Consider the following 14,166-nt stretch of genomic DNA (forward strand, 5'->3'; position numbering starts at 1 on the left):
TGGCCAGAGAGTGCAGAAAGAGGAGCCGAAGTCTCACCTGGATGCCAAAACACGGGCAGAGCTCCTGCGCCAGACGAGCGTCTCTGCCTGCACCGCATCCCCCAGGTGCTTACGTCCTCGTGCCGAGGCCAGGGTGACCGAGGCGGTGGTACTGAGCCGGGAAGGGATGCCACAGCCCGGCGTGCTGGCACCACGAGCAGAGCAGGCTCACGGGTGTGCTGGGCTCTGCCTGTGCCGTGGCACCCAGCTCGCTGACCGGCCAGTAGAGGCTTATCCGCTCCTAGCACCCCAGCGTGCTGCCGCCCAGCTCGTTATCATCCACCTGCAGTTACAAACGGACACAGCTATACAAAGCTCCCAGCAGCCGATGCCTCTGGTGACATCAGAGGAGGCCCTCAGGCTTGCTTAGAAGTGCTGGGCCCTGAGAAAAAGCAGTGGCGACCCCTCTGTCCTTGCCCCAAGCCCCTGCCCCCAGCACCAGGGCGTTGCGATGCGCTCAAGGGACGAGCTGCCCCTTCCCGCTGCCTCCCCGCCCCGCTCAGCTCCCACTTCTCCCCCCAGGGTCTCGCCTCCCCCCCACAGCGGGAGATGGCCACGAGCACCAACCCACCTGGGCCATGGGCTGGATGGTGGAATAAATGGTTTTGGGGGTCTCTGCCCCAGGGGCCGGCGTCTTCTTTGGGTCATTTCTCTGTGCATGAGGGAAATCCTGCATTTGCGGAAAAAGTTTTTTAAATGTTTCCAGGGCACAGAAGTAATGGCTCGGGGAGCCAAGGCCACCCGAATTTGGTGGGGCTGGGGACCAAGACCCAGCGCTGGTCCCTGGTGACAGACGGGGAAGCACAGGCAGGTGGCTGTGGCTTTGCCAGCTTCTCTCGGCCGTCCCCTTTGCTGTCCCCAGGAGGAACCAGCAGATAAAAGCGGGGCTGTCCGGCTGCCGTCCTCCCTCCACATCCCCACCATGCGTCCCCTGCGCTGTCCCCAACCCACGCAGGGACCCCAAGGGGGTCGTCAGGGGTGAGCCCACAGGGACTCACCTGATGGGCAATGCCAACCTCAGCGTACACCGTCAGGTATTCTGCTGCCACCTCTGCAAGGAGAAAAAGGGGCAGGTCAGCACCGGAACCGGCTGCGGCGTCCCTGGTGCGCACCCGGCTCCTCGCCGAGGGCTGGGGGGATCCCGGCATCAAGCCTGCAGAGCCACGGCTGTGCACTGGCAGCCAAAGACAGTCAAAGCAACTTGCTAGTGAAAATCAGCTTTTTATTTAAATAGAAGATGTTTTCATGTGTTAGCCTCTCCATTTTAAGCTGCAGCCATTGCAGCAAGAAGCGTTGTCGGTCTTTGTCTCGTCAGACAGAGGATGGGGGGATTTAAGTCCTTCATAACCCTGGCTTGGGGTCAACATTTCAGTGCCTGTCATTTGAAATGGCCACAGGGACTTGGGCCTGCACAGAGAGGAATTTTTAGGGGAAGAGTTTTGCTGTTCCTGGTGGAAGAGCTGGGTCCTGCTTCTGGAGAAAGCCTGGGTCCTGGTGCTGGGTGCGCCTGCACACCCGGCCCGGGCACACAGAAACGCGAAACAAAGGGCAGCAACTGCCCCGTTCACAACAGCTTTAGTTCAGCTTGGTGAAACAACAAGATGCACACGTAAAAAAGGCGAGGGAGAGCTCTTCTGGGAAGGCACAGGCACATCCCACTGCCGATGCCGGGAGAGGAGACACCAGCAGGTGCTGCAGCCTCTCGCTGCACCCGGCCTCTCCGCTGCAATTGTGTCCTGAGCCCCGGACACGGACCCGAAAGCGATGCCATGCTCTTGGGGAAACCTCCGAGCTCTGCCCCCAAAGCCCCCCAGCCCCAAGGAATCCAGGCAGCGGCTCTTAGGGGCAGCGCAGGCAGGCAGGAGTCGCTCGGGCTGGGCACGGTGCTGCAGTGGGGCCGCTTCACTTCTCTACACCCCCTCTGCTGCTGCCTTCAGATTGTCCCCAAAGTCCCTCTCGTGCTTTGGCGCTGTCCTCACGGCTCCGCTTTCTTCCCTTGGGGAGGGCACAAAGGTCTCCAGTGAGGGACCAGGGCAGGGGATGGCTCCAGCGGCCGCAGCATCACCCCGGGGAGGAGGGGGGCGGTCAGGGACGTCTGTCCCTGTCACCGTGCGTGCAGGATGGGGGCACAGGGAGGTGCTGGGGGCTCGCCAGCCCCAGCCTCGAGCACTACCTGGGCTCGAGGGAGGATGGACGGCGACCTCTAGCATGTCCCGGGGGGGTTAAAGCTTTTGGGGGGCTGTGAGAGTGGCTATGCTGCGGCGCCAAGCCCTGGCAGTGGCTGAATTCCCTCCTGATCTTGGTGACCAGCCTGTCCTCACCAAGAAAATTGAGGAAGGAAGGAAACACCTGGGGGAGCCTGAAAATCCTACCTGTAGCAGGAGCTGCGGGCATGGAGGGGTTGCAGATCTTCCTGCCTGGGGGAGAAGCGACACCGGGCTCCGTCACCAGCAGCCCACGCGCGGGGCAGCGCTGCAGAGGCTGGGGCCTGCAGGCAGAGCCTTACCTTGGAATATCAAGAAGGCCAAGAGGACAGCCAGGATTATTAGCACTATGATCACCATCGCGGCTACGGTGCCGGTAAAGCTGCTCCTGTAGCTGTCTGGAGAGAGAAGAGGGTCCGGTGATCACGGAGGAGTCGTTTGGGCACGTCCTGAAGCTCATCGGCCTCTTCCCAGCGTCAGACCCGGGGGTAAAGGAGCGCAGCTCTGCTGCTGACCCCTGCTCAGCCCTCCCCTGCTCGGCAGGAGCTCTTATTTCATGGGGACGTGGTGCAAGGCTGGCAGGAGCCGATGCGCTGTACTGGGGCGAGCTACTGCTCTTGCACCTCCCCAGCTCTGCCTCCCCATTGCATTAATAGTTCCCTGCTCTGATCCCAAGCTGGGACATTCGGGGACTGACCCAGACCTCCCACTCCAAATTTTCTCAGGTGGCAGAGACAGTGCACGGATGCTGAGGATGCTCAGAAAGGCTGGATATCGCCCCCCCTTCGCCCCCGAGCTGCAGGAAGAGATGAACTGCTCCAGCCTCAGGCCCCCTGGCCTCCAGCGCAGGGTCGGGGCAGCCCAGTGCCGGCAGCGCTGGCTCGGGCACCCTGTGACACTTGGGGACAGGACGTGGATGGGGCGGCACGGCAGCTCACCGGTGGCAGGAGAGCGGGTTGTGTTTTCTGGCAGCACGGCGTGGGGAAGAGAACAGGGACAGGGGAGAGAGGTGAGCGCTTCGGCAAAGCCCCCCACCCCGGGGGGGGGGCCGCGCTCTCTCTGCTTTCTGAGAGCCTGAGGAGTGCCCGGCTGGGATCAGGATGCGTCCCGTCCCCGCCAGCATCCCCCGGCCCCCATCCGCGCATCCTTTGAGGGCTCTCACCTGTGCAGAGGGCGGCGGGCGAGACGGTGGCGTTGCTGCTGCTGACGGGGTTTCGCACCGTGCAGGTGTAGGAGAGCACATCCAGCTCCCCCGGGGGCGGCGCCTCCACCACCACCTCGGGCCCCTCGGCATCCAGCTGCTCGCCGTGGCTCCAGGAGAAGGATTTGTTCCCGGGGGTGTGCACGGCGCAGCGCAGGGTGTAGCGGCAGCCGTCGGCCGAGCAGTTCCACGACGCGCAGGTCACCGCCGGCTCCTGCAGCACGCCTGGGGGAAACGGGGAGGGGGGCTCTCAAACATCTCCCACCCTTCGCTCCTGGCACGAGGCCGAAACATGAAAAGGCACTCACTGTACACCTGCAGGAAGAAGCTGGCTTTAAACACGGAATTTTTTGCTGTGTAGATGCCGGCATCTTTCTTCCCCAGCTGGGAGATGGTGAGCGCGCTGCCGTTCTCAGGGAAGGTCACGCGTGACTTGTAGGAGTCCTCATAAAACGAGGGATCGGGAGACTCTCCCAGTTTGATGGTAAGTATGGTCTCTCCACGAAAGCTCCAGGCCAAATTTTCTCCTTTCAGGCCCTGAAGGTGAAACGTGATGGACCTGCCCTCGGCTCCATCCACTTCTAACGTACTGCTGGCACACGCTGGGGAGAAAAACCAGGCTGAGCCCCGAGCACGAAACGAAGTGGGTTTGGCGGTGCTGTGCTCAAGGTGCAGGTTCAGTCCTGCGTGTGGAGCCCCCCCGACCTTAGGCCTTTGGGGTTCTTTGAGGTCCGGGCCCTGAATCGCCCTCCGTGCTGCTCCCCAGCCAGCACAGCATGCGTGGCACGAGGACGGCCGGTGCATCGCCGCGGCTCTGGATGTGAGGGTGCTGAGAACCAGCCCCATCATGGGGCGGTTGCAGGAGCTGGGGGGTCCCACATGTTTTACTCCGGGATGAGGTCCCGCGGCAGGACCGGTGCTTTCGCGTCCCACAAGCGATCGGCACGTGGTTGTGGCTGCTCTCAGCTGCGAGACTCACGCTGCTTCGCAGGCCCCAGGAGCGTGCAAGGGACAAAGCCCCAAGGTGCAAAGCAAAAAGCACAAGGTGGAATTTGTGACGGCTCCAAAAAAAAAATCAAGGAGGTTCCCTTTTCTTACAAGAAATATGACCAAGCTCATCCAAATGAGCAAGAAAGCAGGTGGCTGCTTCTCTGATTTTGTGACTTCTTCCCTCTTCTGAGGAGGAAGAAGACATATTGCTGTTGTTTTGACTGCTCCCCAGATCAAATCTGTGCTGCCCCAGCTGGGCTGGGCTGGGAGGGGGGAGGTTTCCCCACCAGAGCCTGGAAAGGGTGGATCCTGGCCCCGAGACGCTGCTCTCTTCCCAAGGGTGCTCTTCGTCGAGGCCAAGCAAAGGCACTTCTGTCCGCACCCCCCTGCCCCGGGGACCCCTCCGGGGACGCGCTCCCCCCGCTGCAGGGAGGGGAAAAAGCTGGCAGAGGAGATAGTGCTCGGGGAGGAAATGCTGCAGGCAGGGCGCGCTCGTCCTGGAGGCCCCGGGGGCTCCTGCGGCATCTCTGCTGCTTTCCCCCTGCACCTGACAGTTTCTCTTTTGGCCACAGCCACCTGCAGACCCTGCCCAGAAGTCTTGGTTAGGAAGAGAGGAGGAGAAAAGCAGCATCTCCAGCCAGCATGGGAGCAAAGCCCGTCCTGCACCAGTGCCTGCTTAAATCCTGAGCCACCCCACCAAGTCTTGGAGACATCTGGTTGCAAGAGCCAGATGGGAATTCACACGATTCACCCTTCCAGACCTCCCTCGATATTACTTCTGTGCCCAGGAGTTCCTGAGACTCGTGGCGACAAACGTCCCAGTGTCTGCAGCAGCCTGAAAACAACCAGAAAGCTCCTCTTTCCAAAAACAGACCTGAGCTCCCCGTAACGAAACCCTGGACAGGCAGCAGGCTCAGAAACAACACGCGGGCAGCCACGGGGAGCAGACCCCGTGGTCGCCGCCGGACACGGAGCAGAAGGGCAAAAGTGCACATCTGGGGCACATCTGGCAGCAGCTGGACGGAGGCCGGGCTGGGGCTGAGGCCCAGCACATTCACCCGTTAGTGGGGGCCACGCGAGGGTGGGACCAGGAGCAGGTCTGGGATGTGCTGGGCGTGATTCACCCATCCCTTGTGGGACAGCGGAGCCGAGCCCTTGTAATGGGGTGAAAAAACAAGCCCTGTCCCCACGTAGGGCACTCGCACCGGCACACACCAGCTCGTCCCGGGCTCTCTGCTCTCGTGGGCATCCCCAGACTGCCTCCACCCGTGGGCTCCCTCCCTTCCTTCGTGGCACCCGGGGATAGGAGCATCCTGCCCTTACCTGCTCGGCGCAGGAGGCAGGCAAGGAGCAGGCACACAAACACCTCCATCGGAGCACGGCGCGCTCTCTGCCCTCAGCTCTCTCGTGGTTTGCGGCAAGAGAAGGAAGAAGATCACACTACGCCTTTTTCTGTTTCTCACTTCCTCCAAAACAGCTCTTCAAGACCCCTGGGCTGGTTCGTTGGGGATGGGACTTCTGCAGATTTTTCCAACCTCAAGCAGCTTACCCAGGGCCATGTCTGTGAGGTTTCAGAATGCCCGGGCTGCCCCCCGGGGCCCCAGATGCTCTCCCACACCAGGGACAGCTCTCCCTACCCTCTGCCCACCCTGCACCCCTGCGTCCCCCCTCTGTGACGCTGCAGCCGCAGGAGCCGTCTCCCCTCGCCTCCTAAGGGCAGCCCCACGGCCGCACGCTGATCTCTGACTCCTCGCGTTCACTCCCCTTCCTGCGTGTGTAAATACTCCTAGGGAGAGCCCCCCCCCCCCCCCCCCAGGACCTCAAGCACCCAGGAAGGGCTTGGGGAATTTCTCCTTAACGGGACCTCGCAGGCACTTCCTTGCTTACCTGCTGGAGGTGACCCTGCTTTAGGCCCCATTTTGTCGGTTTTGGGATGCCCCTCCATCACATCACCCCTCTTGTTCCTCAGAGAGGGCCCAGGGGTCCCCCACTGGTCTTGGACCTTGGCCCCAGAAGGTTCGGAAGGTGCTAAAGCAGAACCCAGAGGCTGCTGCGTCTGTTGGCTGCTTGCGGCAGCTGTGCTCGGGCTGGCCCCAGGACCCCGATGGAGCTGACACCACCACTGCAGCCCCCAGTGAAGCCCCCACCACCGCAGCCCCCTCCTGAAGGACTGCAACCTGCCAACTACCTGACCCTGGGGCAGTTCTTGAAGAAGCGCAGCCCAGGGGAAGGAGCCAGGCAGCTGGGGCAGGATTGTACCCCACGGGATATTCCCCCCCTGGGATAGGGAGGAGCAAGGGGCGACAGAGACAAAGTGTTACGGACTGACCACGGAAAGGCTGGGAGTGAACCTGGGAAGAAGGGGAGGGTGAGAGGGAAATATTTTTATTTTGTTGTTCCTCACTATCCTACTCTGTTACCAACTGGAAATAAATTAATTTTCCCCAAGTCGAGTCTGTTTTGCCCATGGCAGTGACTGGTGAGTGCCCCCCTGTCCTTGTCTCAGCCCAGGAGATTTTTCCACGTATTTTCTCCCCCCCTTCTGTTGAGAAAAGGGTGTGAGAGAGCGGCTGGGTGGGCACCATGCAGCCGGCCAAGGGGATCCCACTGACTGACTTCACACAGCAGCGTCTGGCCCGTCACGAGGAGGAGTAAGGTGCAAGAAAAACCCGTGGAATACACAGAATGGAAACCAAAACAGAGAAACACCATGTCCAAGCAAAGTGTGGCAGCCGTGACAAAGTGCATGGTGGTGACAAGTGTCCCAACAGCCAGCCCCGAGGGAGCAGGGGGCATCGTGGTTTGGCGCTGATGGACCCACATCACCGGGGCATCCTTTGTAAGGGACGACGAGATCCAAACTCTCCATCCCCAAAACCGTCCAAGGAACGCCTCCGCCGCCAGACCTTCCGGGGTGCAGCATGACCCCGATGTCATACTGAAATTCAGGCGAAGGAAGCGAGCTGGCAATGTCTGGCTTTAAAATACCGCTGGTTCCTCTACCATGGCAAGGGAAGGGGTTTCAGCTGCTCGCGGGGGCTGCCGCGATCCTGCCCTGATGCAGTGCTGTGGGAGGCTGGGTGAGGAGGCTGAGCAAGAGCAGGGAAATGAGATAAATCAGTCCTGTGGGGTAATTAGCCCCGCTGAACTGCACTATAGCTGAGGTGGGAAGAAGTGCACATGAAGTAAGAAAATCACAAGCAATCCATTAAAAACAGCTCCTCTCTTTCACAATGCCCTGGGATGGGACAAGAGCAGGGGCAGGAGGAGATGCCCCACAGGAAGAACCACCCACAGCCCCCTTTGGTCATCCCACCCTCACCAGCAGCCGTGTGGGTCTGCAGCACCAGCGCTGCTTCACCTGCAGTTACACTGCCTTGGCTCTGGGACAACATCAGCTTTTTTTTTTTTTTTTTTTTTTTTACCATCCTGAGCATTTTGAGTCCCCCCGCACTCCGCAGGTGGGCTGTGATTGCACATCGCAGGGTCAGACCTGTATTTCTGCAAGGACGAACGAGAGAGCAGCGGGCTGCACCCTGCCAGGCACAGAAATCGGGGATTTGACCCCGTTTTAGGGGCGCAAAGTGAAGCATGACTTTGCCCTTCTTCTTCTTCTAGGTTCCTGGTGGAAGTGACAGCTTTGCAAGCAGACTTTTCCAAGGAAGCAGCTCAGCTGATCTGCTGATGTAACACAAGGAGGAAGCTCGGGACGTGCAAAACACCAATTCATCTTCTCGCTGCCAGCACCTGATCCAGCTGCAGCCCCCGGCGCGTCCCTCCCCTAAACCTCTCTGAAAGGCGTTCCTGGAACTTTGTTTTTCCTGCAGCCGCACGCGAGATCCGACCTGCTGCTGGGGTTCGAGAACAGCTCGGGCTGGGACCGTTGGTGGTCCTGGGGGGGCTCCCGGCCACCCCCAGCACCCCGCTGCTGGATGCTGGCTCAGCCAGAAGTCCAGCTCTTGGAAGTCCACCTGGAGCAGCAGCCGTGGCAGACGAGGGGGTGGCGGAGCGCAGCAGGATGCGGCCCCTTCCCAAGCGTGGCCACGGGTGAGCGGCGCCGGGTGCCCTGCCCAGCGTTGTGCAACCCAAATTTCTGCAGCAGTCAGACCCAAACCCGCGCCTCGTGCAAGCTGCCACGGAGCAGAGCTTGTAACCCCGCTTGCGATTTGTTTGGGTTTTTTTTGGTGATTTGTCCTTCTTCTTTTTTTTTTCTTTTTTTTCTTTTTTTTTTTTTCCCGGTGTCGCGGGCCGTGGGCTCCCTCTAGCGAAGCCGGGGCCGTGGGCTGCAGCCGTGGGGTCCCGCAGCCTCCCCCGGCCACGTCCTGCCTCGCCCCCGGAGGCTGCCGCCTGTGGGGTCGCATCCAGCTCCTCTCCCGGTGCTCAGCATCTCAACCACTTGTCCCGCAGCCCCAGCCCGCAGCGAAGCCTTTCCCCACTCCGGTCCTGCACTGGGCTCCACCGTTACTCGACGCCAGCTTTTTCGGGGCTGGGAGCAGCTTTTTTGGGTGCTGGAGGGGCCTGCCCTATTTGGCAGGGCTGAGCGGGATCCCCCCAGCCCGGGATGCGGGTGCTGGTCACGGGGCGCGGATGCCGGGGGTCTCGGGGCCAGGCTACCGCCGCGCAGGGGGGCTCAGATCATGGGCAGCGTCACGCTGGCGTAAACCGTCGTGGGCTCCGTGTCGGGGCTCTGCTCGCAAGGAAAGAAGGGGGTGAGCGAGGTGCCCAAATTGGGGTGCCCAAAGTGGGGAATCCACGTTCCCTTACCTGCGAGAGGGGCGAGCGGCCCTGTGGGGTGGGCGGCTCTGCCCAGGGGCTGTGCTGGATCCGGCCGGGGGCCTGGGCTGTGTCCGGGGGCAAGCCGGTGGCTGCGGCGTAGATGGTGGTGCAGGAGGGGTGCTCCGTGCCAGGGGGACTGCAGGGGATTTTCTGCTTCTGTGCGGGGAGCAAGGGGTGAACAGTGCCAGACAGGTCGCTGCGGGGGCTCTTCCCTCCCTTCAGCCCTTCAGCAGGACACCAATTTCATCCCGGAGCAGGATTTGGGAAGGGAATACTTTCCCCCAGAGCCACCCCCAGGATGTTAGGGGCTGGGGAAGCTGCAGCACCCAACTTTATTCCCAGAAAATCCCAAACTAAGGCCACCAGGATGGTTCTCGGGACCTCACCATGCTGGGGGGTGACACCCAGGGGCCCATGATCCCCAATTCCCACCACGGGCACGATCTCGCCGCCTCCCTGACTCAGCCCCCACCAGCCACATCGACACCCAGTGACCAAAGCCCACCGCACGCAGAGCCACGAGCGCGCACCCCGCACGGCTTCGGGGTACCGCTGCCTTCCCCGCTGCTCGAACCCAGGCTGCAGCCCCCCGAGCATCAACCCCCATGCCTGGGCTGGGCTCTCTCACCTCCACCCGCTGCACTTGGGAGTAGATGGTGTGCACCTCGCTGTCCTCGGCGAATGGCGCATGCTTCCGCAGCTGGCCTGCCCCGGGGGAGACGGACAAAGTCACTGTGGTGCCACGGGACAGCAGCTGGGGACAACCCTCACACCCTGCTCCCAACCCCAAAGCATTGCAAGGGATGGCCTTGGTGTTTCCCCAGCACTGCAGGCCGGTGGGCTCAGCGCCGCACGTCCCCAGCACGGTGAATTTGTCCCTTTGTGAATTTTGTCCCCCTTTGTGAATTTGTCCCTGCACAGGGGACAGGGGAGCGGGGCGGCCGTCGCCCCCACCGAGGCGTCTGGGGAGATGATGCTCTCGCAAATTTGGGCTGGGATCATGCATTTCCCCTCGAAACCGTGTGATACAATCACAGAAGCATAGCATCCGGGTAAAGCACTTGAGACCATGTGCTAGGTGAAGCAGGTATATACATATATATAAATATATATTTCTTTTTTAAGCTGGTTTCCTTCCTCCCTTTTACCCCGTGCTTCAAAAGAAGCAGGTTTCACTCCCTCCCCAGGGCCACGGACCCCAAGACGAGGTACTGCAGGGATCAGCCTGGCTGGGGGGGCTGTGATCCCCTCCTGTCCCCCCCCAAACACCCCCCCATGCCCCCGGCTGCACTCCCTGACACTCACCCGTGCGTATGGCAGTGAAGACCCCGACGAAGATGAGCGCAACCGCTATGGGCACTGCCACTGCCAGCACCAGGTTCGGCCCCGGCCTGGCGCTGCCTGCAGTGCAGAGAGGGGAAACGGTCAGCACCAGCCCCCCAGCAGAAAAACCTCCCCATTTAAAACCATCCTGGGTCTTGTCACCTACATCTGAGGCTGATTTTTCGGTAGAACAGGAAACAAGGGGCAGGAAATACTCTCTTTTGAACTCGGCTTTCAATAAGCGCCTCCAAACTGCAGCCGTCAGCGAAAAAGCTGCTGGGGGCTAGATTGGGGCCAGATAAGGCCCTAAATACAGCTCTGGTGGCTTCGCAGGGATCTGCAGGGAGATAGCCCCTGGGTGCTGCAAGTGCATGGGAAGGGAGCCTGGGGACAGAGCTCTGAGGGTGGCACCAGGCTGCCACCACCGTTAATGCGTGTGGCACAGGGGTGTCCCCATGTGCAAGGGGCTTGGGGGGATGAGGGGGGACAAACACGCCCGAAACCCTGGCATCATCTCCTTTTGGCATCTTCCTTTCCCAGTCTGGGGAGGCCTGGAGACGCCACGGGGTTGTTTACTGGGCACAGGGCGCTGCGAGAGCCCTGGCATGGGTCAGCACCGCAGGGAGGTGACTTCACGCCGTGTCCCCAGGGAAAGGGGCAGCCGCTGCTTCCCCCGGCCCCAGCAAAAGTCCCCACGTCACGAGGAAGGGCAAGAAAACCCCAGCGAGAGAGAGCACGGCTTTTGCCCCGAGAACCTCCAAAGGGGAAGTTGTCACCGAGGTTTTTCATCCCCCCCGGCCCTCCCGGCGTGCAAGTCTCATGCATTGAAAATGAGCCCTGGGCACCGGGGCGCAGCAAGAGCGGGGCGGCGGATGAGACCCACGGCTCGGCATTTACGGGAAGGACCGGGCAGCCCTGAGCAGGCGATGCTGCGGCCGCTTTTCCTGCAAAAGGCTCCTCTGAGGCTGCCGAAAGAAACGTGAAAAAAAAATCCCCTGCAGAGCCAGAGCGGGGCTGGAGGTGGGAAAGAGCCGGGTCGGCGGCTGTAGCGTCCCCGGGGACTCACCCCGCTGCTCGAAGCTGCAGGCGGAGGAGTTGAAGGTGACGGCGCTGCTGCTGACAGGGTTGCTGGCGGTGCAGGCGCAGGCCAGGCTGCTGGCGTTGAGGTGATAGGAGAGGTGCAGGAGGCTGCCGTTGTGGGCGCAGGGCGATGAGGTGCTGGCCTCCAGGCCGGCCCAGCTGTAGGACACGTTGTCCCCCCTGGCCGCCATGCAGTTGAGGGTGACGGTGCAGCTGTCGTTGGCCAGAGCCCAGCTGAGGACCTGGATGTCGGGATCGGACACCGGCTCTGGATGGGGAGAGGGGACAGAGGCTCGTTTCTGGGGAAGGACGGAAACGCCGCCTCGTCCCTTGGCCTGGGAAATCCCACCGACCTCTCCTAGCTCCGAGGGGGGTGGGAAGAAACCGATCTGGCCCTGGGCCTGCTGCGGCCTCTCCAAATGGGGACGAGGTCTGCATGTATCCAAATACTCCTGGGATACCAGAGAGGGTCCTGGACATCACGGGGGGCATCTCTCGCCACCCCCACACCCCACCCCATTGCTGCCCACCTCCCAGACCCGCTCCCAGCACCACAAGAGGCCATCACGGCTCTCCGAAACCAGCGCCTCTCACCATACACTTCCAGCTGTATCTGCCAGACCTTCTCCTCCGCGTCCTTGCTGATGATGTACTCGTAGAGCCTCTGGTCCTGCCGCTTGGTGTTGAGGATCTCTAGCGAGAAGTTGGAGGAGTGGAAGCGGTTCTGGCTCGGATTGTAGTTGGTGTAGTTTCCATCCAAGTACTTGAGCAGAACGTTCTTGCTATGCGGGTCCTCTGTGTCCCGCTTCCACACGGCCATCCCAAAGCTCTGGGTGAGGTTCTGGAATTCCTGGGGGATCCACAGAACCGTCGCCTTCCCCAGCGTGCCCAGCACAGTCTCCCTCGTCCCGCGGCCCATGCCTGGGAGGAGAGCAGAGAGAAGGGCTGACGCAGGCAGAGATGCATGAGGACAGCCCGGAGGGCTCGCAGAAGCTGCGCCCTCCCTGGTGCTGCTGGAGAGCAGATGCCACCCGAGCTGCACGAGCAGGGAACGGTGTTGGACCCACCCTGGTAATCTGGAGATGGCATCTGCTCAACAATCTGCTCGGCTGCTTTACTGAACGGCATTTTCAGCCCGCCTGAACCCTTGCTCGCGCACCACATCCTGCACCAGCGACTGCCACGGCTCTCAGGGTAGGAGGGAACGCGAGGGGCTCCGTGCCCCAACGTCCCTGCGTGCTCCAAGCTCACAGGGACCCCTTCAGCACCCGCTGGAGCGGGGCCACCTTGAGCAGGGGAAGGCACTTGTGGCCCTGGTCCCATGGAGAGGTGATGCCCATGGGGTGGCCGGAGCACCCTGGAGCAGTCTTGGTGACACCAGGGCCACTTGGAGGGAAGCGATGCTCAGTGGCCCTCGGCCAAAGCCTGCGGCTGGGTGTGCGTCAAGGCATGCGTCTCCCTGAAGTGCTGCAGCTACAGATACCTCCCTGGGGAGTTTTCTTTGAGGAATTGCAGGAAACAAAGCCCCACAGGCTGGATCTCCCTTCTCCTCTCACCCAGGATCTGGCAGGCAGCGAGGAGACGAGGTGGTCCCATGGTGTCTCTTGGGTGTCTCTTGTATCTTACCAAGAGGGCGACTGAGCAGCTCCAATGATGGTGGGACTGTGCATGCACCCCAATGTACCCAAAAGCATCCTGCCCACCCAGCTGTCCTGGGAGAGGTGCAACTCAGGGCTTCTACCCTTCTGCCCAACCCTTTCCTGCTTCAGGCTGTGACCCCGTGATTCACATTAGCCCACAGCCTCCGTGAACCCTGAGCTTGTTTTTGTAGGAAATAGTGTGGAGACCGATGCCAGCTCAGCGCTGCTCACTGCTGGAGCACGGAGGGGACCCCACCATGTCACCCCCACTTCCTTCCATCAAGGTGGAGGCTTGTCCCAGAAGGGAAAAGGAAAATGTGGGACTCGCTGCAGAAGAGCAAGCCTGGTGGGGCCCAGATAAGCCCAGTATCCGCCTCTCCTGCTGCACATACGGTTCCAGTAAAAACCACAAGAGAGCTCAGAGTGACTGTTTTCCTCTCCCACCGTCCCGAGTACATGCCATCACTTATTTTTTCCCCCTCTGTGGCACAAAACACAGCAGCTTCAGAGCTGTCCCTGTGAATTACGTCTCCACGGCGCCGACCCAGCCATGCAGACACGGCCGTTATCCCCCAGAAATGCCGAGCCCCGGCTGACCCAGCAGCTGCCACGTTTACTGTAAAGCCCAGCACGGAGCTGGATGTTGTCTTTTCTCGGCGGCCTGGAGCGCAGCGGTTAAGCTCCTGATTAATTACCGAATGGAAAAGCCCTTTTTGCATCACGTTAGAAAAACCCTCTGTCCCGGCAAGAAGCCGCTCCCGGGGAGAGGAGATGTTTCCCCATGGGGAAGGCGGCTCGGCTGGAGCAGGGGTGCTGTAGGAGGGATGCGAAGAGGGCCAAAAGCATCCACACAAACCCAGCTGGAGGGGCTGGAGGAACGCAAGCGACGCGCGGGGTCCGAAGCAGGCCTTGC

The 14,166-nt window shown here is 61.2% G+C and overlaps 2 protein-coding genes across 2 annotated transcripts; both read right to left on the reverse strand.

Annotated features, from left to right (window-relative positions):
- Window positions 1-280: 280 nt before the first annotated feature.
- LOC118258610 (T-lymphocyte surface antigen Ly-9-like) lies at window positions 281-6,352 on the reverse strand. Its single transcript, XM_050715827.1, has 8 exons — window positions 6,322-6,352; window positions 3,753-4,046; window positions 3,406-3,669; window positions 2,546-2,641; window positions 2,412-2,456; window positions 1,038-1,090; window positions 611-709; window positions 281-322 (listed from the first exon to the last, which is right to left on the reverse strand). Exons 1-8 carry the CDS (start codon window positions 6,350-6,352, stop codon window positions 281-283), a joined length of 924 nt encoding a protein of 307 aa, XP_050571784.1.
- Window positions 6,353-9,064: 2,712 nt separating this feature from the next.
- On the reverse strand, window positions 9,065-12,741 carry LOC118258611 (signaling lymphocytic activation molecule-like). Its single transcript, XM_035567480.1, has 7 exons — window positions 12,681-12,741; window positions 12,208-12,534; window positions 11,600-11,881; window positions 10,516-10,611; window positions 9,839-9,915; window positions 9,271-9,366; window positions 9,065-9,121 (listed from the first exon to the last, which is right to left on the reverse strand). Exons 1-7 carry the CDS (start codon window positions 12,739-12,741, stop codon window positions 9,065-9,067), a joined length of 996 nt encoding a protein of 331 aa, XP_035423373.1.
- Window positions 12,742-14,166: the final 1,425 nt, after the last annotated feature.

Source organism: Cygnus atratus, chromosome 28, assembly GCF_013377495.2.
Source record: "Cygnus atratus isolate AKBS03 ecotype Queensland, Australia chromosome 28, CAtr_DNAZoo_HiC_assembly, whole genome shotgun sequence".
NCBI lineage: Eukaryota > Metazoa > Chordata > Aves > Anseriformes > Anatidae > Cygnus > Cygnus atratus.